General features: G+C 31.7%; 2 protein-coding genes across 6 annotated transcripts in view; both read left to right on the top strand.

Moving 5' to 3' along the window:
- LOC136276357 (muscle-specific protein 300 kDa-like) overlaps positions 1–24,485 on the top strand; it is a 35,879-nt gene extending 11,394 nt beyond the window's left edge. Inside the window, exons 5-23 of the mRNA XM_066088234.1 lie at positions 1,567–1,687; positions 2,993–3,198; positions 4,467–4,609; positions 5,730–5,916; positions 6,848–7,147; positions 8,058–8,384; positions 8,665–8,805; positions 9,623–9,796; positions 11,191–11,403; positions 12,569–12,685; positions 14,169–14,495; positions 14,818–14,963; positions 15,627–15,807; positions 19,430–19,675; positions 21,531–21,683; positions 22,796–22,948; positions 23,961–24,143; positions 24,289–24,415; positions 24,460–24,485. Coding sequence (XP_065944306.1) covers positions 1,567–1,687; positions 2,993–3,198; positions 4,467–4,609; positions 5,730–5,916; positions 6,848–7,147; positions 8,058–8,384; positions 8,665–8,805; positions 9,623–9,796; positions 11,191–11,403; positions 12,569–12,685; positions 14,169–14,495; positions 14,818–14,963; positions 15,627–15,807; positions 19,430–19,675; positions 21,531–21,683; positions 22,796–22,948; positions 23,961–24,143; positions 24,289–24,415; positions 24,460–24,485 — 3,471 coding nt within the window. The remainder of the gene's footprint in view (positions 1–1,566; positions 1,688–2,992; positions 3,199–4,466; positions 4,610–5,729; positions 5,917–6,847; positions 7,148–8,057; positions 8,385–8,664; positions 8,806–9,622; positions 9,797–11,190; positions 11,404–12,568; positions 12,686–14,168; positions 14,496–14,817; positions 14,964–15,626; positions 15,808–19,429; positions 19,676–21,530; positions 21,684–22,795; positions 22,949–23,960; positions 24,144–24,288; positions 24,416–24,459) is intronic.
- LOC136276552 (nesprin-1-like) overlaps positions 24,412–25,434 on the top strand; it is a 30,022-nt gene continuing 28,999 nt past the window's right edge. For all 5 annotated transcript variants that reach the window (XR_010715058.1, XM_066088859.1, XM_066088858.1 and 2 more), the window contains exon 1: positions 24,412–24,594. Coding sequence is in view for 4 of the 5 variants with exons in the window: in XM_066088859.1 (XP_065944931.1) it covers positions 24,508–24,594 (87 nt within the window). In the remaining variant the exon portion in view is untranslated. The remainder of the gene's footprint in view (positions 24,595–25,434) is intronic.

Raw genomic sequence — 25,434 nt, 5'->3', positions numbered from 1 at the left:
ATACCTTCATATCAAGATCACAGTGACCTTAGCTCTGCGAATTTGTTTTTCTGAGGACTACAAAGTGTGACATTTATTTCACAAGAAGCAATGATCTACGCAAATCTTTGTAAAAGTGGCATTATATCTCGTCTCATTTTATTACCGTCAAACCCTTCAACGTTTTCATTCTCACCTTTCAAATGAATCTTCGCTGCAGTGCACCCTAGTTCATTTACAATTTTTTGTTTCTATTTTTAGTTGGTTTTTTTTTTTTAGGTTTTTCTAAGTTTAGACATTTTTGTCCCCCGCCGCAACGCGGAGCGGGGACATAAAAATGCCGGGCGTCCGTTCATGTGTCCGTGGGTCCGTGTGTTCGTGCGACCGTGTGTCCGTGTTTCCGTCCGTCACATTTTTTTGTAAGCGCTCTCATGCCTACAAAGTTTGACGGATTTTCATTAAATTTATACCAAATGTTTATACCACTATTACCTTGGTCAACTTCGAAAATCAGCATTGGTCGATACTCTTTGTTGAATTTATGGGACTTTGACCACAATAATGACTCCGTTTTATCCAAAAATTCACCTTGTAAGCGCTCTCATGCCTACAAATTTTGATGGATTTACATTAAATATATACCAAATGTTTATACCACTATTACCTTGGTCAAGTTCGAAAATTCAGCATTGGTCGATACTTTTTGTTGGAGTTATGGGACTTTGACCACAATAATGACTCCGTTTTATCCAAAGTTGACCTTGTAAGCGCTCTCATGCCTACAAATTTTGACGGATTTACATTAAATTTATACCAAATGTTTATACCACTATTACCTTGGTCAACTTCGAAAATCAGCATTGGTCGATACTTTGGAGTTATGGGACTTTGACCACAATAATGACTCCGTTTTATCCAAAAATTGACCTTGTAAGCGCTCTCATGCCTACAAATTTTGACGGATTTACATTAAATTTATACCAAATGTTTATACCACTAATACTTTGGTCAAATTCGAAAATTAGCATTGGTCGATACTTTTTGTTGGAGTTATGGGACTTTGACCACAATAATGACTCCGTCTTATCCAAAGTCTAAATCAGCCTTGGTCGATACTAGTATACTGCTTGACCGGCGGGGGACCCAGGAATTCTATTCTTGTCTTCCTTTCCTCCGCTTAGATTTGAGCCTTCTGGTGGCCGGAAAAACTGTTTAATACGTGAACATGTACCTGATATGAAACCTGCATGATTTCGAATAGGTTTTACACATGGTAGAACAGTGTAAACATGCATGACACCATAGTAAAGAATCGGAAATATAATAGAATATAAAAATAACAGGCAGGCAATGTAAAGATGTCTTGTTTTGGCAAGTTTTGTAATTTTTATTACTTGTGTTCTGTTGATTCCTTTTACTTATTAGTTAAGACAACTTTTCACTCTGTTCAACCATGTTGATTATACATGTATAAATAATATTTATTATAATCATCATAATTGAAAATCATATTGTTTATATTGCTAGCAATTATAAAACTCATGATGATATGTGAATAAACAGTTGATTTGAAAAATTCATCAACAGGCACTACAAAATGATGTCACTGGCTATAAACAACAGATTGATGAACTGCAAAAAAGAGGCAAAATGTTACATATAGATTGTACTGCTGAAGAAATGACTGAAATCAACAGCAAACTTTCAGGTATGAGATTGTTGTAATTTTTTGTTTTCTTGACTTTGAACATAATGGTGATTTCCAGAAAAAATCTTTAATGTAAAAATTTGTTAACTTACTGAAAGTTTTACATGCATGAAAACTTTTTAGACTCAACTTGTTTTTCAATCTTGATTTTATACATTGTGTAAATCTTTAAATTGTTTATTGGAGTAAAAAATTGCAGGTATACAGGCGGTTATAAATGTTTGGATAAGTATACCCCTGCAAACGAAGTTTAGGGGGTACATTGGAATCACCTTTTCTGTCTGTCTTGTCTGTCTGTTTGGTCTGTCTGTCTTGTCTGTCTGTTTGGTCTGTCTGTCTGTCTGAAGAAACAATTTTATAACACCCTTACTAAAATACAATGATACAATAATAGCCTAATTGATATATGCTTGCATCTATTGAATATTTTTGTTAAGTCAGCAAGCTTTTTGGAAAGCTATTATTGTTACTTGTCCTATCTTTACCATACTTGCATGGATGGTTCATCGGGACCTACTTGTGAACTTGAAAGATTTGGATGCTGAATCTGGACCATAGATTTCAGAGGCTGGAGTAGGTTTAAGGTTTTCGAGCAGGTGTCCTTGATAGCCATATCTAATTTACTGCTAGTCCTAACTTCACCAAACTTGTATGGATGGTGTGTCTTAAAATACTTATGCGCTTGACTGGCTTGATTGCTGAATCTGAGCTATAGGTTTTGAATGCAAGAGGAGGTTAAGGTATATGGAAAAGTTTCACTTATTGGAGCAGGTGCTCTTTTATGACTATATCTAAGTTACTGCTTGTCCAAACTTCACCATAATTGTATGGATGATGCGTCTTATTATACGTAAGCACTTGCCAGGCTTGAATGCTGTCAAAGGTTTCAGATGCTGGAGGAGGATAATGTCGAGCAGGTGCCTTTATTTACTAGTATTCCTATCTTCACCAAACTTTCATGAATTTTGCATCTTACACATATGGTATCGATATTGATACAATTGACTGGCTTGAATGCTGGATATGAGCAATAAGTTTCGGATGCTCTAGATACAATCTAATTGCACTTTAATGAAATGTTAACTTGTCATCAAAACTCAAGTTTACAGGCATTTGTTTAAAACAATTTTTATAGGTTGTAACATTTTCCATGCATAATTCTAAGTCACTCCAGGCAACGATTTAGCTCTGCCTAAACCAAAGTAACAATACAGTATTCAAGGGGCAACTTTTTTGCCTTCTGAAACTTCTCATCATTTATTCAAACCTCACCATTTCTGATTTTCTTTTTCTTTTTAATTACAGAAGTTGAAAATAGATACGCAGTACTACTTAACGATATCTCAACTTGTCATAGCTATCTTCGAGACAGTGTAGTCTCAAGGAGAAACTTTGAAAGTGACCTGCTTAAAAATGATAAATGGTGTAGAGAAACTGAGATGAGATGTGCTTCAGAGCCAGTTCTAGACTCTGCAGTGGAACTTTTGGAAGAGCAACTTGTTCACTACAAGGTAATATAACCGATATGGTTATTTGGCAATATTCTACGATTGACACAAAGAGGAAATTAAAGAATTAAAAAATTGAAATTATAAATTTAAAAAAACCCTGAAATGTTTTAGCATATAGTTTTACTTGTAATTGTTAAGACTTTGATCCATGGACAATTCCTCGGCCTCACAAGGGGTTCAAAGTTTGATTTATAGGTGTATATCTTATATATAAACAGTTGTTTAAGATCTTCTTTAGAACGGCTTTGCTCAGTATGTGATATGACTAAAAAATCACCCTGTTACAAAAGGGGTTTTAGATAAACAATAAAATATCCAGGGGAAACAATATGATTTTTTTTTGTACAGAATATGTTCATTTATATTGTCCAGATTTTTTTTATATAACTTTATAAAGTTGATTTTATAATGGCTATTGTTGAACAGGTTAGCGATGTAGCCCATTGGCCTCTTGTTGTGATATTGATTCATCATATGTTATAATGATATGATATAATGGTAAAACAATCTAGAGAAATGTATAAAAAAGGTTTAGAAATCTTTTCAGGGACTTAAGGATGACGTTACCTTAGATTGAAAAAAATCAAATTCCACTGAATGTTATTTATAAAAAAACAAATATCTATCGAATGTAATATGTTAACAATAATTCATTTTATGTAAAATGTTGTGTTTAGAACAAATTTCACTTATGACTTTGAACTTTATAAAAGTCTGAATTTGACATCTTAAACCCTGAGTAACTTAAGGTCAACATTCTTAAATTATACCAAATATCTATAAGCAAAAATCATATTAATGTAAGATAATTACAAATCAGCCATGACCATCATATACATATATACACCACAAAAGAATTTAGAAACATAAACCATTATCAGATAAATTTCGGCTAGCATATAAATGGGTTGAATTAAACTGAAACAGTGAGGTACATGTAATGAACTCTCTAGTGACTCTCTTTAATTAGCTATCTTACAATATAAAAAAGAATTGAAAATGTGTTAATGAGAAAAGTTTGTGGAATGCAGATAACAAAAATGTCTACAAATGCATTCTACATCTACATGTACCTGTAAATCATCATGCAAAGAGGGGCTTGCAGATGGGTGTTAGATGGGTTATATTTATTCAAGCCAATAACCCCATAAAATCAATATAGATTATGACATTTCAGAGAGATGTAAAATCCAACTAATTACAGTAGTAATTATTAAAACATGGCATGTTAAAGTTCAATTCAAACCTGTGACTGTTTTTATATGCAGAGTCTTCAAAAAACTTCAAAAATGTTTGAATCTCTTGGAAAAGTGATTGAAGAAACTGGAACATCTTTTAGACCAAAACTTGTTGAAGAAGACAAGTTGAATATGGCACAGCAATTGAAGAATGCCCGTGAGCAGTACGATAGGTAAGACACTGTCTCCGTCCAGTCGATTATATTGGAGTCTATACTTGTTTAAGGTTATTTATTCTACACTAATTTGACTTACTTAACTAAATTTTTATTAGTAGCTATACTGAAGAGGATTTTAATTTAAAGGGGCATGGTCACGATTTTGGTCAAATTCTAGTTTTCTGTTTTTATTATTTACAAAGCTTTAGGAATGCATTTTTAATGATCAAATGCAATTTGAGAGTCTGTCGAAGAGATATTAGTAAGATACAGGGCTCACAATTTTCGGTCAAGTAAACAAGGCTTGTGCCCTGTTTTTGTTTACATAGGTTCAATATACCAGTAAAAATCCTTTTCAAGCTAATTTGTCTATCTTCTTATTCATTTTAAGCATAAATAAATAGTTTTTAACGTTTAACACGTTCACTTTAGGTCTACAACTGAAATTTTTACTTCAACATTCAAAATGTAAACAAAAGTTTTGTTTACATAGCAACGAATTGTAAGCTCTGTAACTCGCTTATAACTCAACCAATGACACTTAAATTTTGGGTGCCCATTAAAAATGCCTTACTGAAACATTGTAAGCATTAAAATCAAAAAAATAATTTTGACCAAAATCGTGACCTTGCCCCTCTAATATACCACTGCCAATCTGGGTGGAGGTATAAGATGGAAACTGTATACATGTATCTTGTATTCTAATAGACTGTGTTTTCACTTTTGTCCTAAAATTAATTTTCCTCTGGCTGACTTGAAAAAGCTAACCTTGTATACAGTTAAATTAGTTGTTCTCCAACTTCAGTGATATTTAGTGATAGTTGTCGTATTTGAGTAAGTTTTGAACGTTCACTCTTGGTTTGGCAATTTTCATTGTTAGCTTTACTTGTGACTGTATGAGAACTCACATGCAAAGAATCTGACCTAGATTTGTAGATCCAGTGTGTTTTCAGGAAAAGCTTCATAAATGATGTTCATACAGAAAACCAAATTATAAAAAAAATCTGGTAGAATTAGTGTTTGAACATATTGGGTATTGTAACGGAGTGGCAATTCTGATAATCACTGTTATACTGTTTATTTATCACCTTTTATGATACAGTACATTTAATGATATTTTCTTTCCTTCAAATAGGTGTGCAAATCTTATTCAGGAAAGATTACAGTGTATAGAAGCAGCTGTGTCTGCAAGATCTGAAACAGAAGAAAAGATAAGAGAAGCATCAAATTGGATAGAGAATATTGAAACAGAACTGAAAAAGCTGTCCAAACAATCTGGAATTGATGTTACAGATGGAGAAAGAGTTTTAGAGAAGTTTGAGGTTAGTTTTAAGCTCACCTGAGCTGAAAGCTCAAGCGAGCTTTTCTGATCACTTTTTTGCGTCGTCCATCTGTTTGTCTGTCCGTCCATCCGTCTGTAAACTGTCACATTTCTTCTTCTCAAAACCCACATGGTCAATTTCAACTAAATTTGACACAATGCATCCATATGGAAAGGTGAATATAAATTGCAGAAATGGACAGCTAATTTATATTCAAAACGGAGAAATCCTTGAAACTGTATAAAAAGGGTGCATTTTTAAAAATCTTCTCAAGAACTACTGAGTCAAATTCAACCTATTTTATCATGAAAAGGCAAATGTAAATTGCAAGAATTGAGGGTTAATTCTGTGCCAAATTTGAGTTAATTACGAAAAAATTGATAAAGAAGGGGATGCATTATAAACGGGTTTAATCCGACAACGATGAATTCGTTTGTCGTGCAACACTTTACGTGAAAGATACAAAATATATCGGTAATGATTTTGTGAAGTAATTTGAATTTGAATATCTCAATGCATTGACATTTTCACTTGTGACGTCAGATCAGATTGCAAGAAAAAAAAAGAATCATATCTCAAGTTGGATTGTGAAATTTTATCTTTTGGGTCATTATATTCACAATGTTTGGACATTTACACAACCTTATTATTTTAATCTAATATTTTTTACTATCTCACATCCATAATAATGAATGATTCTATTAGTCTCTAAAAAACTATTAATGTTACCTACGAGAGAATACAGAGATAAACCAGATGTTCTTAAACAATATCATTTTGTACTGTTTTAGTAACTGACAATGATTTGTCTTTTTTGTGTGCATTTTTATTAAAGATAAACATTACCTTTTTTGTACTTATCACCTCTTTCATTGGCCTTTATTTGAAATATAAATGCATTAACTTTCAATTATATCTTAATTTTTTAAAGGCCATTGGAGAGAGCTTATCTATATACCAGCCAACAGTTACACAGTTGAATCAAGAATCTGAAAGGCTTCATAACAGTGGTCAGAGTATTGATGCTAGACGTATCGTGGACATAACTACTAAATATGAGATTCTGCAAGACCAAGTCACCCATCAAAGAAAAAAGATTCATAAGGAGCTTGTGCTTCAACAGCAATATCAATCTCAATCTGAGCACATCGAGTCCCTTTTATCGGAGTGTAAAGGCAATTTAGAAAATGTGGATCATCAAGAAACTGGCGAAAAGATGAAAACACTGAAGGTAAAAAAGCTTTTAAATTATATTTTTTAATATCATGGAGTTTCAAATCCATATTTGTTAAATTTATTTTAAATAACATTCTAGTTAATTTTTAACGAAATAATCTGTTTTTCCTGTAGAGTAAATGTTTCAATCATTAATTTTCAAACAGCCCTTATACAAACATGTGCGATGTGTGGATAAAAGCCATACTGCAAATTTATTCAAATTTAATTGTTATAACAGATTTTGCAAATCATTTTTATTGGGAGTTGATTTTTAATCAACTCTCCTATGCAGTCACTCGGACAAACCGAAAGTGAAACAGTGTTTAGACCTCAGCACAAATCATTGCTCCTGACAAGACTTAGTTCTTGAAAATAATTGATGAATTCGATGTAATGTATGCTAAAGCATTGTTTTTCAATTAAGGAAACTTATTTACAAATACCTTAAAAATAGTCAGATTTTAAATGGTACGAACAATTTAAATATTTTTTGTAGTCGTATGTATTCCTACGCAAGAGTTCAATATAGTCTCGTTCAACTCGACGCTCGGCTGTCACCGTAAGCCCTTGTCGGAGATTTACGGCGTGACCGTCAGCTGAGCGTTTGGTTGACCGAGACTAGAGTTCAATATTGCTTGGATCCATACAATTTTCGAGAAATATTTCTACCACTGATACATAGTTTGATTGAATTAATTTTATCTTTAAATATTATTTAACATGATTCATATGGAGGTTTCTCGACATTCTAGTCGAAAACGTTCAAAAATTCATATTATAAAAATATGCGTAATTCAAATTAGAAATTACGTATACATGTACTTGTCATGCAAAATAACATATCATTGATTTTGAAATAAATAAACATCGACAAAATCAACTCCCGTCAGTTCTTCAGTACTTTGATTGCTTTTGTTTACTAGATGATAACAGACAAATTCATGGAGGCAGATACACTGTTTATTCAGCTTGATGATAAAGTACAACAATTAGCAGTTGATAATCCAAATGAAGATGCCAATCCCTTAAGAACAAAATGTCAAGACTTAAAGGATACAGCTTGTTACCTGAAAAAGACTGCAGAAGAAAAGCTAAATCTTTGCAAATATACACAAAATCTTAATGAAGAGTTGGAGTCAGAAATTAATGAGTCAAAGAATTGGTTACAACAGAATGATGATACATTAAGGGCATGTGGCACGTTGGATTTGGATACCACTATGATGACCAGAACTATCCATAAATTCAATGTATGTGCAAATTCCCTTAGTTTTATCGACACATATTTTGTGAATTTAAAAAATAATGATATTTATCTTTGCATATCCGATCAAAATTGTCTGTTTGCTGTTGTTATTACCGTCTTCATTGGAAGACGCTAAAAAGAGTTTGAATAATTTACAGTCTACGGATTATGTACTTACTTTTTACAAGAATCAATCCATTTGATATGCCTTTTTTGCAAATCCAAGAACATAAGAAACTAATCAATTACAGGGTTTTATAGAATGAAATCTTGTTGTTTCTCAGATGGTCTCAAAGGAAGCACTTCAAAATGTTGACAGACTGAAAGAAAAAGCACATTTCAAAACCAAACGCTTAACATCAGAAATTCCAGAATGTTTGGAGGAAAAACAGGACCACATAGACAGCTTAGAAAAAACAGTGACGGTAATGCTTGTTCCATAGTCAAATGTTGTGTATTTACGTGCTTAGAAAAAAATCATGAATTGAGTAAGGTATAACAAAATGCATATAATTATATCTAATATTGTCTTTAATTTCAACACAGACTTTCCTTTTTTTGCAACAGTACATATTGAAAAACATGCTACCGAATTGTTTAACTAATTCCTGTGTTTGAAATCCTCTCTTTCTCAAAAATTCTTATCACTTATCCGTTGTAACTTTTAATTTTAATCTTATCTTGTAGACAAGTATTCAATGTTAGTAAATGTGTCTCATATTTTTGTTCACACCTTACTCATTAAAAAAATAAAATAAAATATGGAGTTCCTAAAGAAAAGTAACCCGTTTTGAAGAATAATTTGAATAATAAGTATATTTAAATAAAACCTCATGCAGTTGATTATACTTTTTGCCTAAGCCATCATGATGTTACTTAAAGTGTTTATACAAGAGTTAATATTTTTATTCAGCTAATGAAATAGTATGTTTTAAACAGGCATTAGATTATATTGAAACTATAGAACACAATTCTCCTGAAGAAAACAAATGATATAATTTGAGTTATTTTTCTCCACAATACATGATGTCGGATGAGGATAAACAGCATCGGTCTTATTTAGCTGTACAAGTTATTTGTTCATTTACTATTTCCTACAATTATATGGATGTTATAAAAATGTTAGTGGTAACAATGATTTTCAGCAGTACTTATCCTAATAATGATGAGACGTTAAAAATCTTTCGTCTATTCACATGTTAAGTATAGTTTTTAGAATACATTTTTTAAATTTATTTTCAGAATGCAATAGAGAAGAAGAAGCAATATCTTGCAACAGCTGAAAACAATCGTGTTCTGTATGAGAATTCAATGAAACAAATCAATGACTGGCTTCATGGAGCTGAAATACTCACAGACTCAGGATATGATACATTGGATCTGGAAACAATTACCTGTACACTTAAAGAACATCAGGTGGTTAAACAATAGGGACTTCTAAGATTCTGTCAATTTTTATTTTTCAATCAAATTTGCATACCGGTAATAAAAAGATATAAACAGTTCAATTCAGTACAAAGAATTCTCACATATTGATCATGGTCTTGATCGGGGTCAAATGATTTGATTTTTGAAAGATTTAGTTCATTTATATATACTGAAGTTAATTACTTTGCCAGAGGAATGGAGATAATTTGATTTGAAAATTCCAGAGTTACTATGATGCCAAGTCTGTGCAACTCTTTTAAAGGCTTGTGCATTATTATAGAGGAAAGCTCTAATTTACTAGTATGAACTTAAGTGAGCTTAACTTTTCTCCTGTTGTCCATCAATTTTCTGTCTGTAAAGTGTTTACCTGTTTTACTTCTTCTATAGACCCACTGAGGTAAATTTAACCAAATATGTACAAAGTATTCTTAATCGAAAGGGGATTCTAATTTCTTGAAATAAATGGCGAAAACTTTTCCAAAGGAGGGAAGTTAATGAAAACGTGGTAAAAAGGGTGTGTGTCTTAGAAAAGGGTCTAAAAAAGCACTTCAACATAATGATATTTACATCAACGCTTTTATATGTAAAGTGAATATTACAAATTGTTAAAACCATGACCCTAAGGCTAAAAACTTGACCCCAAGGCCAATACTAAGATCCTAGGAGTGCATTCAAAATTAAACATAGATATGTTTAGGAAAAAAAACCCTTCAAAAATGTTCTTCCTAAGAATGACAATGCTACAATATGTGATAATACTATGCCAATATCCTGATATAGTGTAGATTGTGAATTGTTCATACGATGACCCCCAAGGGCAATACTGGGATTCAAGTTGGGATGAAAGTTCAGCAGAGAAATATATAGTGTTGAAAATGACTGTGAAAGCATCCTCAGCAAGCGTAGGTTTTAGATTGTTTAAGTCATGACACCAAGGTCAATGCTGGGCAAAAGGAGGGATTTTTAGGTAAACAGAAATATATAAGGATTAAAACTCTTCTCAAGAATACAATGCTAAATTTTCTTATATTTTTCTGTGGAAGCATCCTCAGAAAGCGTGGATTCTAAATTGTTAGAACCATGACCCCTAAGCCAAAATTGAAACCCCCAGGATGGATTCCAAGTTTAGCAAAGAAATTATTAGGGAAAATGTTTATTAATCTCATCAAGAACTATAATACTACAATTTGTTATATTTACTTCGAAAGCATTCTTAGATATTGTGAATTCCTAATTCAATTGTTCAAATCATGATCCCAGACCAATTCTGGGGCCCGGAAAAAGTTAAACGTTATAAGTCCGTATTTACCCAAATATACATGTACCTTATGAGATTTAGTCAAGCAGTACATTTTATTTTACAAACTTTATTTATTTCACAGGATTACTTTAATGAGGCCAGCATGTGTCAGGATGAAATGGAGCAAGTAGTGGAACTTTCAGAACGGCTTCTTCCTTCTTTAGATAACAATGATACAGAAACCTTAAGACAAACTCTCAAACAATACACACAAAGGCTCAATGCCGTGATGGCAAAATCAGCTAGGAAAGAGGAACTGTTAAAAATGAAAATCAATGAATGGAATGCTTTTCAGGTAAATTCATTAAAGTGGTAATGAATAGCAACGATGTGTCAAAAATAAAAAGTTCACAAATTGGTTTAAAGCTGATTCCATGATCTTAATCCCCCCTCCCCCCACCCCAAGTGTTAACTAAACTGAAATGCTACTATCTTATTGACCATAACAATATCTATTCAAAAATATGAATTATTATTATTAGAGACAGGTTTTGATCACTTAATAGGCAGGAAAAAAGAATATTAGTTTAAATAGATTTTAAAATGAAATTTTGGAAAGGAGGACAGTGAACCACTCGATTAAATTTTAATGCATTGACAAATTATTTATCGAGGTATTAAGAACTATACTGGTAAAGTGGTTTTTACCTGTGGATGAAATTTACAATAGTTACGCAGTAATCTGAAAACCGCGTAAAATACCCCCGCGCGTATGGTAAAAAATGAAACAATTTAGAGTGGTAAATCACGTATCCGCGTATTGTTTGACCATAGAAAATGCGTGCTTAACCACCAGCGTAAAGAAACATTTTACAGTATATTATATTTGTCAAAACTGGTCCCGATCAATCGACAAAGAAAACATTCAGTAAGATCTAAAGTGTTCAACCTACTTACTGCTTTAATTACTTAATTAAATATTCACCCACACTCCCACCCCCTTGCAATTTAGAAGCAGTTGAAACTAATATTGGCGGCCAATGCTTTTATGAATTCATTTTAGCTTTAACAACTGTGGGTCATTATAACATTTTTACAAATTGTCCATGTACCTATGTTATTCCACTTTGTGTTGATCTCAGTGCAAAATGTAATAACTTTTTAAAAGAAATATTGGGATTACTTGTATCAATTAAAATTATGTAGGCAATGTATATTCGTTAGAAATTGTCACTTGGGTATTATGACTATCGGCACTGAATGCTTTTATGTCAAGCTATTAATTTAAAATCGTATCGATATTATAATATTGTTGTTTCAGTGTAACAATATAATAGTTTATTTAATAATGATTTATTTTTGATAGATTGTGAGTAATCATGAAAAATTGTTATAATTTTGTTTATTACATTTTGCGTTGATTTCAACGGAAATGTAAACATTTGATTTTATTACATTTCATATTGTTATTACATTTAATTTTGCTACAGAGTTTGCTTACTTTTTATTTCAATCTGCAGATTGCAGTTGCAGCGGTTGATAAGCAATTACAGATGATTACAGAAGATTTGGAAAAAACTGACAACATAATGCTCGTTAATCAAACTTCGGTTAAAGATCAGCTTAAACACATCAAGGTAACACTTAAATGGCTTTGAGTAAAAGGTCATGAAAAATATTTATCTGCATACATACAGTAATTGAGGATGTGGACTCTTTCCATCCATTTGTGTTTGAAAAACCTATTTGCAGAGTATCCTCATGTATGTAAATTCATGCACAGAATAATTAAGACGTAGTGATAAGCGTACTTTGATTATAAAATACACATACTCAGAGGCTTTTATGTCTTTATTTTCAAAAGTTTTCATTTTTAAATGCCAGTTCTTTACATTCTTTATGACAAACAGGCCAGTAGAATAACTTAATGTACTGCAATAAATGCAAAAAAGACCCCTGATGGTGGTAAATTTGCAGATCATTATTTAACAATTAGAATATCAAATCAGAAACCTTGTATCATGCCGAGAGTCAGTTGTGGTAAGCGACTGATGGGAATCATTCTTTGATTACACATATATATGGCAAGTGGAAAAACAATGATAGTTATAGAATCTGTGATCAAATTAAACATAGTAATAAATGGTCATCAAATAAACTTCTGATGCTAGATAAATAGAATTTGGATATATATATTAGTCTAGTTAGCTGTTGTTAAAATTTAGATATGAAAAAAAAATATCGTTTGTAAGCTGATCGAGTTTGTCAAATGTTGTACAGTTGAAATTCAGTTATGCATGTGTCGAAAAATCAGCAATTATAGGAAATCCATTTTAATTGTGAGGAGTAAAATTGCCCATTGTTTAGCAGATATAAGTATATCTTCTCTAACAGGTGGCTTTTCTGGACATGTACCTGTGTCATTGTTTCAGGGCATCTCTATGAAAACCTTTGTTGTAAACCAAATGCGCTAATCGCATATCTCGAACATCCATAACATGTTAAAACCCCTGTTGTTAGCAATTAAATCCTCTTGAGAAGTTCAAGGGTTTCAGCAATGTAAAAAATTTAAGATAAGAAAAAAATTCTCTTTAGAAAATTCAACGTTAATGTACTGTGCATTAATACTTTAAAAAATCCCCTGCAAAGCATAATAATGTTTAAAGTCATGATTACTAGTACCCAGCGGGTTGGTCTAAAGATTTTTTGCGTAAACTATGATATAACCAAACAAGTGTTTGTTTTTGTTTTCGGGACACAAAAGGGGAGTAATAATATACATTTTGAAGAAGCCTATTGTTATCTTTTATCAAAACAAAGCCAACAGCTAGTCACAATGCATATCATAGATCAATTTGCAATGAAGAACATTATTTTTGCAATTTTCTTAATTATTAATGCTGTGTACTTAACTAAAAAAAGTAGAATTCCACAAAAACGTAGTTAAATAAGTACTATGAACTTCAACTTCTTATTTTTACAAGATGGCAATTTTTTTTAGATTATGAAAGATGATTATTTAAATTTTTTGATATGAAAATCTAAATTTAACCCAACTAGCAAGCAAACAGAAAAAGAAAGGCTCTGGTTATGTCAACAAAGATATTTTTTTCCTTGCAGAATACTTCTCAAACCATGGAAAAATTGCAACTTGAAGTTAATGATGTACTTGAAAAAGCTCATGAATTAGAAAAAGTTGTATGTCATTCAAGCTGTATGACCATCTCGAAGATGTCTTGTGATATAAACCTTAAATGGAAAAAGCTGGTTACTTTAGTAGAAGTTACAGAGAAGTCATTATCTCATATACTGGAACAGTGGGAGGAATTCAAGTCACTTGAAGAATCTCTGGATAAATTACTTATGGAAATAAAGGACTCTTTACCCACAGTTGAAGGAGAAGATCATTCTTTGTCATGGCTCAATAACCAACTCAAGAACGTGAAGGTTACTTGCTTTACATTTCTCTCTTTAATGTGTTCAATATGTTTAAATATTTTACGAAAAAATAGTTCTAACAGTACTAGTTAATAGAATTGTTTGAGGTTCCATCAAATAATAAACACAAATGGAGGCCATGTGGAAGGAAACAATGTATATAAAGAATTTGACATGCCTTTTATTACGAATTTGTTATATGGTTAACTAATTACGGATGTAGCTAAGTAAATCCAATGGGCCCCAAACATTGCTGTAACCGAGTTCTACTATAATGATAATGATAATAATATATGAACCCACTGATTTTTTGTTTGTTTATTTTTATCAGGACCTGTCTTTTAAGCTTAAATCTACTCACTCCAAAGTAGAATATTTGCGAGAATGTGCTCAGACTTTGGATAACATCCTTCCCACTGCTGAGGCTAGAGCGGAATGTCAGAAAACATTTCTCAATGTTTTAGAAAAAGTGAAAAGGTAAATTGAAGAATTTAATGAATAGAATGCATTATAAATGTTTGCATATGCTGGCAATTACATATAAAATGTTTAAACTTTCATTTCCTGATAAGCATGCATTGTTACAAAACTTCCAAATGCTGTATATGATTATTTCTTATTTTACATTTTACTGCCGTTTTTCATGCTAAACATTAGACCATGATTAATCACCTAATTGTTTACGGACTTTTCCGTAATTCCCGATTATGACAAAGAGCACACAGCAGGTACGTCTGGTCAGCAGAGGATGCCACTCCTCCATTGCACCTGGTCATACCTCTATTTTATTTGTAGAGGTCAGTGTTTGCTCTGCTCCTGTTTTGTAGTTTTCCTTTGGACTTTTGATTTTGAACATTGTTCGTTATCATTACATGTCATTAGTATTTTGTTTTCAGTTTGATCAAATCCAAAGAATATGAAACCCTGAATGCCAATTAATTTCATACTGACACTGGAGCAGATAATTGAGCAATGTGTTTAGTGAAGAGAACTTTTTCCAAGGATTATTAGTCTTTTAGTGCTGTAAAAAGGCCTCTAGATATTATAATTTGCAAAAGATTAAGTAGTTTTTGGGTGGTTTATAATGCTAAGCCTAATACATGTATGAGTATATTAATGCATTACTCTTTTTGTATGTAGATTTCAAAACAAGATAAAAGAAACACAGGGAACACTGGAAGAGAAGATTGAGGACATGGAAAATTTCATAAAGGAAGAATTAGAAGAAAATTACCCGCTGAATCAAAGCAAATTAGAGGTTTTGGCCCTGGATGCTGGGAGAACTTTATTGGATGATGCAAACACTATTAAAAAGCAAATGGTAAATAGTATGGATACTTAATATTGCAATTTATCATCCAGATATTTTTGTATATGGCTCCGTAAAGCTGATGTAATTATGTCCATTGTTAATAAGGTGAGTAATGTGGCCCAGGGGCCTTTTGTACATACCCTATCTCTCTCAATTTAGCATATCACAGTTACAATGTCTCAACACATAACCATTGCTGCTAATTTTAAATTGAAAAACAATACTTAAGAAACTTTGTTCTTCAAATTGCTTGAAAAGGAATGCATAGAGCAATGTACTCTCAAACTGAAATTGGCCTTGCTAATGAATTTTTGCTATTGTCAGTGTATGTTTATAGCTTTCTGGAAAGTTGGCCATAACTAGAGAACCCCTTGGCTAATATTTGTGAAAATTTTCACTGAGTATTCTGAACCAGGGTTTTCATTAATACTTAAATTGAAAATGTAACCTATAAAGAAGGGAAACAAATTTTCAAAATATATCTTTACCTAAAGCTATTAAGCCTTCATTTGTTTAGAAAAAAATACATTTATTAAATATGAAACAGGTGTAACAGATAGTATGTTAATGCAGTCATTTTGGCCATCCACATGCCCAATATTTATAGGGGTTCCATGGTTAAAGCTGCTTGGTCCGATTTTTCTTGTTATTACAGTATCAATTTTTTTTCTATATAAACCATTTATCTTAAAAATTAAAACTTTAAAGTTATGGATTTTCTCCTATTTACACGAGCAGAATCAGTCTCCTTTCAAAGTAAGAAATATTCAAAGTAAATAACAATAATTTCTTTTTGGGCAAACGAGAAAACAAATCAAAGTGCATCACGGGAATTTTTAGAAAAGGAAACCGTTTGGTTTCGTCCCCCAGATAATTGGGGTTACTAGTATTCAACCCGCATCCTATGCATCGATTGTAAAGAAAGCAAACTTCAGAAATATAAGCGAACAAAACGTACAGATGTGTATTTGTAATTTGTCTGATTATTTCGACCTTTATTTAATACGATGTCAAAGTCGTAATACAACTATGATACCGTCTCGTCGTCAGGGTTGAAATTTAACATGAGGCGAAATAACGCGGTACCATTTTATGTCGTTTGTTTGTTAGCAAATTTTGTACGTATTTTTCTTCATTGAAATTTGGCATAATTGACTAGAAAAAACTACTGCAATGTCTATTATTATACATATACTTGGCATAACCTACGTTTAAAAGCGTGCATAAAATTTGATATAAAATCGGACGAAGCAGCTTTTAGAATTGTGTGATTAAAAATCATACTAAATGATCTAGTTGTTTATAATTTAAATTGGGTAATCATTCTATTAGATGTATGTAACTACATTTGAATAAGTGAATAAGTTGTTATAACAAAATGTGGTGTTTGGTTTTTTTCCTTTTTCCAAAGCTTAAAATGTCCTAACGAACACATTGCTCATCTATGACAGTTAGTGTCTCAGAAGTCTAACGATATTTGAGTCGATTGCTTTCAAGATATCATACGAAAATGGCGACCCACGGACTAACACTTGGGGCCCCAGGCTGGGTTCAAAGTTTCATGTAGAAATACATAGGAAAAATGTTTTAAAATCTTTTCAAGAACCACTGCACCAAAATATTTACACACATTCTTGTTTTTCTAGTGAAAATTCTAAATCTTTAAAAATGGTCACCCCAGACAAAAACTGGTGCCCCAGGTGGGTTTCAAAGTTTAACAATTAGAAATATGTCGGAAAGTTTAAAAATCTTCTTTTTTCATAAACCACTGCACCAGAACAGCCAATATTTACATAAAATCTTGTTTATATAGTGAATATTCTATATCGTAAAAAATGTGACCCCAGACCAAAGCTGGGGCTAAGGGGGGGGGGGGTGTTCATATTTCAATATTCAAATATATAGGGGGAAAATCTTCTCAAGATTTGCAGAAATGCAAATATTTATTCAAAAGCTTGTACGAGGGTTGTTCGGAAACTATTGAGACAACCCAGATATTTTCCTTTCTAAGTAACGGATATCAATTGGCATAAACATTGAACAAACCGCAACAAATAATTTTACAAAGTCAAATTTAAAAATATTAGGTAATTTGTATTTTTTACGGTACACAGACTAGTCGATGATCGGGTACCCGGCGCAGACATAAACTCGGCAATTAAAAACTTTTAACCTGTACTTACAAAGTGTATGTAAACCTTAAATTGATTATAAAATATATCAACTTATATATGCTTATGTTGCTTTTTATTGTGTGTAACCTTTGTGCAAGTTGAAATACAGAAATAATATAAGTATATTTGCCAAGCCATAAAAATCTGACTACGCCAGCATCGAATTTTGGCCTCAAGGCAGCGCAGCGATTATGTATTAAATTGATTAGAATATCAGACGAAGACAATTTCAGTTTAAGAAACTGCTGAAACAAAAACTATGGTCAATAGCTTCCGATTATTAGGCTTTTTGACTGATAGTTTAACTAGAATAAAAATACATTAACTTGATAACAAGTACTTATAACACATCAACTGATGTCAACGGTAGTAAAATGTACGCAATGACTGTAACAGACGTTTAACAGTTATTTGACTTTCAGATCACTATGCAAGCATCCTTAAATAAGGTAGATTCTAAATTACATGTAATAAAGCGGTGACCACCAGAATAATACTTGGGCCCCAGAGGGGATTCAAAGTTTAACAGAAATATATATGAAAAATGATTTAATAATTTCTTCTCGATGACTACAATGTTACAGTTCGTGACATTACTATGCAAGGATCCTAAAACAATATGGCGTCAATTTTATAATTTTCTACAAAACCGGGCTTTCTGTAGTTCCGGTTTATTCTACTTCACTGAAATACATTTAAACTGCAAATAGCAATAATTTCCGAACTTAATTTTAAATACGTTTTAAGCTGATGTGTGATGTAACATCAATTTTTTGTATATTATGATATTATAATATGTGATATATGATGTGAAAGGGATATTTTATCATATGATACTGTATTGTAACATATATCATGTTATGATATTGTATTATGTGATAAATACAATAATGTATAACACAATACAATCCCGTATCATATTTTATGATACAAAAACATATCTTGATATTATGTCATTTTTTATGTTACATTTTCATTAACATGTATATCACTGAATATTACAGTATTATATTGTATCATATGATATATCATTTGACACAATATTGACATTTGTTTATTATCATAGGATGCAATATCTTTTTTTATAGAAGTGTAAACATTGCATCTCACAATACCGTATGAAATAAACATACGATTTAAAAAAAAATTGATTTACTATATTGTGTCAAACCACTCCACAGTATCCATGAATATTTAAGATCATTAAAAATGATTTTCATATAATATGAAAAAGGTGGTCTCATATGCTTCGTCTCTGTGAGCTTTGTAATCTGTGATTACCTATGGGTTTTTTTAAGAATCATGCAAGTACAAATTATATAATGATATGTGAAATGTGACACTTTTTGACTTAACAAAATCTTAATCAGGAATTGAATGTCTTACACATAAATATTACAAATTCAAGTGTATTGAAAATTAATTCTAAAGATACTTTATACTTTACTTATTTACAGTCACAGGGTTTGGCAACTGAAACACCATCATTCCAGGAGAAAATTGACGAAATAAGCCAACAAAGAAGGAAACCTCTTGGTGAAAGGAGCCTGTTATCTAACCAAGACTACACTGACTCAATTTCATCAGAGAGGATTTCTTCACAGGCCGACTACCATTACCCTGGAGTGTGTCTATCACCCCCAAATTTACCGATGAGAAATGCTAGCATACACCATGAAGAGGCTTATGGAGACAGAAACAAAGTATGGAAATGTTCTAAAATTTTATGAAGTTCAGCTACGCGGATAGATTAGGAAGGATAAAAAAAGGCAATGTAGAGTCTTATTTTGACTGATATGTATAAAATCGTAATATTAAATAACTGTTTTGAATCGGACCAAACATTTAGTATTATTCTTTAGTATAGATGTCAAAGTAATAAAATTGGGTAGTACATTACTGCCACATTATCACGGGTTACATATAACTATAAATAGCTTACGTTTATTCATCAACATGAAATGCGATAGAACAACACTACCCTGCGGTTTCCACTAAACAATAAACATATGACGTGAAGGCAAAACATCTCAGTTTTATCAAAACCGCTGCTAGAATCCTAAATTCTCCTCGATTAAATAGTTATTCATCCGTTTCTCAAAAAAAAACCCTTCCTAACTTTTATACAGTTTGCACAAAAAAACCCGGTATGTTGCATCAAAGCAACACTAAACACAAGATTTTAACAGACGTTTCAAGTTAAGCATGCGCATTGATCAAACTATTGATGAGAGTTAAATTTGAAGTTCAATATGTATGGAGTAGTGATGTTCAAGACCGATTTTTATATCGTAAACAACAACAGAGGAAGGATTGGCCGTAAAATAAAAACAAAATTACATAACTTTTGCCAAATGATTGATAGAATTAACATCTCTTCCAATATTTCTTTGTTCAATTCTCAATAAATCACAGCATCACACCAAAATACTTTATAAGAGTTCTTAAATGACATAAATTTTATAGTATGTTTACAATGCTTTCCAACACGACATTCCACTTCCAGTCTGGATACGTCGATCATCATTGTTTAAATATACGCAATACAATCTAAATTGTGAAAAACAATTGTCTCATGTATTTTGTATATTTTTTATTATTTTACGTTTCCTTGTGTACATGATAACTAAGATTTTTTATTTCATTAAAATACATGTAACTCAGATTCAATATGCTTCCTTAACAACCCGCGTATATGACCAACTGGTCATACCAAATAATGCTTGGAATTGGCTCTTAAGAAATGTATGACAATCCAAATTTTTATTGAATTAAAACAAAAATGATCCTGAATTGAATAGATCATCACCTGCTGTGTATCAATCTAAAAGCAGACCTTCGTCTTCTACAACTCTTTGAATGAAGAAGTAATCAAATATATAGTTCCTCAGATGATATCATTGTGTCCTAGAATACCAAAGCAACAATTGAAAAACGTGTTCAGTAAGACATTCTATTAAAATTGTAACCTTAGACTTATAATGGGCCCCAAGAGGGGTTTAGTGTTGACCTTTGAAATATATTGGGGAAAATGTATTTAAAAAAACTAAAACATAATGATGCAATGAACTGTTTAGGTTAGCGATGTGGCCCATGGGCCTCTTGTTATTTGTTCACATATTATTTTGTTGGTTTGACTTGCAAGTTGCAATAGAGCTGGTAGGTAGATCTTGAAGCACCAAAGCAAAAAAGCATCACTTTCAATCAGTGTACCACAAGAGTAGTAGTTGCATTAAAAGTTCAATATAAGAATATATCGTGGATAAATCTTTTTCTCATATATAATTATAAAATATGTAATATGACTGCAAGCATTTTGTTTTTTATATTTAGTAAGATTTTTTAAATTCATCACAGTATATTTTCCTAAGAAATGTTTCTAGTGCATTAATCTTTAAAGAGTAAGTAATTCTTTATTTTACTGACTTTCTGAATTTATTATCCTTGACCTTGGCCGCACCTTGATATCATAGTCATAACTTCAAACATTATATAATTTTTGTGATTGTTTAATCAGACTTAATATGTGCTAATAAAATGAGTTTAATTACTATTTAGGGGGTTTCTGCCAGTGTACCAGATTTGCATGCTGTGTTTGAAGAATTACCCCGTGAACGCTGTGCTTCTTTTGATTTAAAAAGGATATCTTCTGCTGTCAGAGATACAAGGTTAAAACAACTACAAACATCATGGAATACTTTGTTGATGCAGGTAAATATTTTCAGGCATTCTCTTTATTAGCTTACTGATCAAATCTCTTGCTTGTTATTAACCGGGTTCATCATAAAAACGTTTTTTCTTAAAAATAATATGTTATTATCCCATTTATTCTTACCACTTCAAACAAAGAGCAAAAATATGTAATGATTGAAATTGCTACTTATTTTTCTGTGGATTGCGATTGCAAGTCAGAAATAAGTTTAAAACAAAACAGCAAGAACTCAAAATAAACTCTTTTTTGTGTAATATTATACTCACTGTTGTATAATACGCACTTTCAGAAAATAATGGGAAAACATTTGATTTTTATCAACTTAGTTTTAAATAAAAAGGGGTTTAGTTATATTAGTACATAGACATAATAATATGAAATATGTATATGCCTTATTTTTATTATCACCTCTCAGCTATATGCCCCTACCCTATAAAATCAAAACAAATTAAAGACTTTATGTATATGTTTTATAAAGTAATCATTATTTAAAGGAATATTAAAACTGGATACACTAAACAGAATAATCACGTTTGATTTACCTTTTACCTTGGCAATATTTTTGCACAAAATAATGGTTATGAATATGCTTTGTGGAGCTTATATGTCAGATTACAAGATGAAAAAAATATGTTTACGATATCATATTATAAAGCTTGTCATCACAAAAGAAACGTTTATGCATGTTAATTTGTCTTAATCTGCATACGAAAACACATACCGGTATTTACATCACGTGAAACCCATCTAACCGAAGAACTGGGTAAAAATAGTAACCGCAAATGTAACCTGTAGACCTGTTTTTTACGTTACTCCAGATAAGATCAGTATTTGTAACATGCATGTATTTTCATGACTTGATTCTTTAAAACCACATGGACTATTTATTAGTCTCATAAATCATAATAAATTGCACATTGATTTGATAAATATTTAGAGAGAGAGAAAGAGAGAGAGAGAGAGAGAGAGAGAGAGAATTGTTCTATTTATTGAATAAATATATAAATACACACACACTTTATTTATTTATTTTTAAAAGACTATCATCCATGTAACATGATACAAAATGATAAAAATGTGACTCAACTGGATAACTGAATTTCTATTTCAGGTTGTAGCTAAAGAACAACAACTTCAAGATGCTGTCCAGAATCAAGGCCAATTTCTGTTAGCAGTCCAGAGGGTGAATACCCAGCTAGACAAGATACAGCTCAGTATTAAAGAAGAATTTAATAGCAGTGAGAGTTGTATTGAAGACTTTCAGGTTTGTTAATTTTTCCGTGATTGTACAAGTAATTAAATTCATTTTGAAAGAATATTTTCTTTAATTTGACAAACAATTCAGTTGAAGAAAAATTACTATTATAAGTACACTATCTTTTCAATTGTCACCACTGTATAGAACTTTTTAAATAAAAATTACTGCTGAATTTTAGTATCATCTCTGAAGTTTTATAACTAGCTGATATTATTTATGATTGATTTAATGTTATTCTGCCAGAGCCGGGGCATTTTTAATCGTCTTCCATTGATATCGCAGTAATGGGCGAATTTAAACTGACAACAACTTTCTCCAGTAATTTTTTCGAACCACAGAACTATTCATGATGTGTTTTAGGCCCATTCACTATGCACTGTTCAACTATAATTTACAATAATGTTATTCTAAATGTCATTGTATACATGCACTGCTTGCAAACATATTAATCAGCTTTTTCTAGAGGCCTGGATAAAATAGAATCTTCACGGTTTTCCTTGTTGTCCATAGTTGTTCTTAGTTCTTCTTCCACTATATAAGTCTGTATTATGAACTCTATCCCCCCTGAAATCTTTTAATTTTTAACTACCCTAGCTGCTGCTACTCTTGAAATATGTCAGCAAAAACCAGTTCATCATAGTACAAATTACAGTTTTTAAATTGTGTACAAGTGTCATAGTTTCTTGATTTTGTAGCTTTTTAGGAGGATGAAGCATTATAAAAAAAACCCACTAACAATTAGTGTCAATAATATAAAGTTATTGCTTCTTTATCAAGTAGATTTTTTTCTTTACAAATGTTAAAATTTTAGCCATAGATTAAATTGATACCTTTTTTATCAGTTTATCTCATCGGGTAAGAATTTAATTATGAAGTTTTATAATGGTTACAGCTGGTTTTATTATGGTTATCATTGCTCAGGTGAGCTATGTTGTCCATGGGACTCTTGTATTTATTATAATTAATATTTTGTTTATTCTTTACCTTCCACATTGCATTCTCTTAACTTTTTTTGTAGAAAAGTTTGAGCGATTTTTATGATCTGAAGAGTGAAATAGTAAAACTGAGAGAAGAAGGTATGAAGCTAGTAGATCCTTCACAACCAGATAGTTTCAAGACAATGCAGTCAACCTTCACAATGCTAAATGACAGAGTTGAAAACTTAGAAGTTTTTGCCGAGATCAGAAGCACCCAGATAAAGGTTACTAGGCCCTTGGCCTTTTGTTATAGCTTCAAAATAAGTTGATAAAACCACTTATGGCTCAATATTCATACAGGATTTCTTGTGATCTATACAAGACTCCCTTTTTATTTAATTTTCAATAAACCGTTTACATTTTTTAAAGACTCGTCAAAAAGAAAATGAAGTTCATGTAGCAGCATTTGAAGAAATCAAAGCACAAGGGAAGCATATTGATCATTGCAATGAAGAAGCTGGAGAAACAATAATTAAGAAACCAAGTGTATTCACAAGTTTGACAAAAGCTATAGAAAAAGAAAATCCTCACCATGAAGAGGTTTTTCAGTTATGGCAAGATTGTAAAACTGAGTTGGAAAAGCAGATTATGTGGCTTGAAAAGATGAGAATATTTCTATCTGCTTCAATACCAAGTGATTATGAAGAACTACAAATGGACTATCAAAAATGCTTGGTAAGATTGTTTTTCTATATGAAAAGAGATCATAAATAATGAGATCACATTAAAAGACAATTTTGCCATTTGAAACGTCAACATGAAACATGTTTAGTCGTACCTGAATTAATTACGGATTTTTGTTTGAGTAATTTATTTGTTAACGTTAATTCGGTTTATAGCTCACCTGAATCAAATGTTCGAGTGAGCTTTTCTGATCACCGGTTGTCTGTCGTCCAACAGTCCTTCCGCCTGTCTTTCAAACTGTTTGTAGACTTTCCACTTCTTCTTCAGAACCACTTGACAAATTTTGTTCACAGATTAATCATAATGATATCTAGATCAAGTTTAATTTAGGGTACAATCGAGCATTTTTAAACAGAATTATGCCCTTTGGATTTAGCAAAATTCCAATTACTTACAGTATCCATCCATTTTCTTCGCAAAAGTTGCACGTAAGAAATGTAATTTTGAATACAGATTTATTATAATAATATCTAGGTCATTTTAAGACGGGGTCACGTGGTTTACTGTCAGCCGAAGTCTCAAACCAGAAGGCACGCATAGAACACATGAATTGAGTCTACGCGTAAGAAAATAGTGTAGACAGTTTTCATGCATTTCAGTAAATATGTATTATAAAAACACGCATTAAATCTTTTTAAGTCCTCTGTGTATAAACAAAATTCTATTTAGACAATAAACAAATAGTTTTATTGATCAAAATATTCTTGCTCGCGTTCAAATGTGGAATGAGGTACGTAACTGAATGCATAGCGCCGTTGACGATTCAGTTGGTGTACGAGCTCATTAATCAATAGAAGAGGTTGGTGGTGGAATCGAAATTAAAGTTCCCAA

Source organism: Magallana gigas, chromosome 6, assembly GCF_963853765.1.
Source record: "Magallana gigas chromosome 6, xbMagGiga1.1, whole genome shotgun sequence".
Classification (NCBI taxonomy): Eukaryota; Metazoa; Mollusca; class Bivalvia; order Ostreida; family Ostreidae; genus Magallana; species Magallana gigas.
Note: the sequence above shows the minus strand (reverse complement) of the source record. Positions and strands in the feature narration are given on the sequence as shown.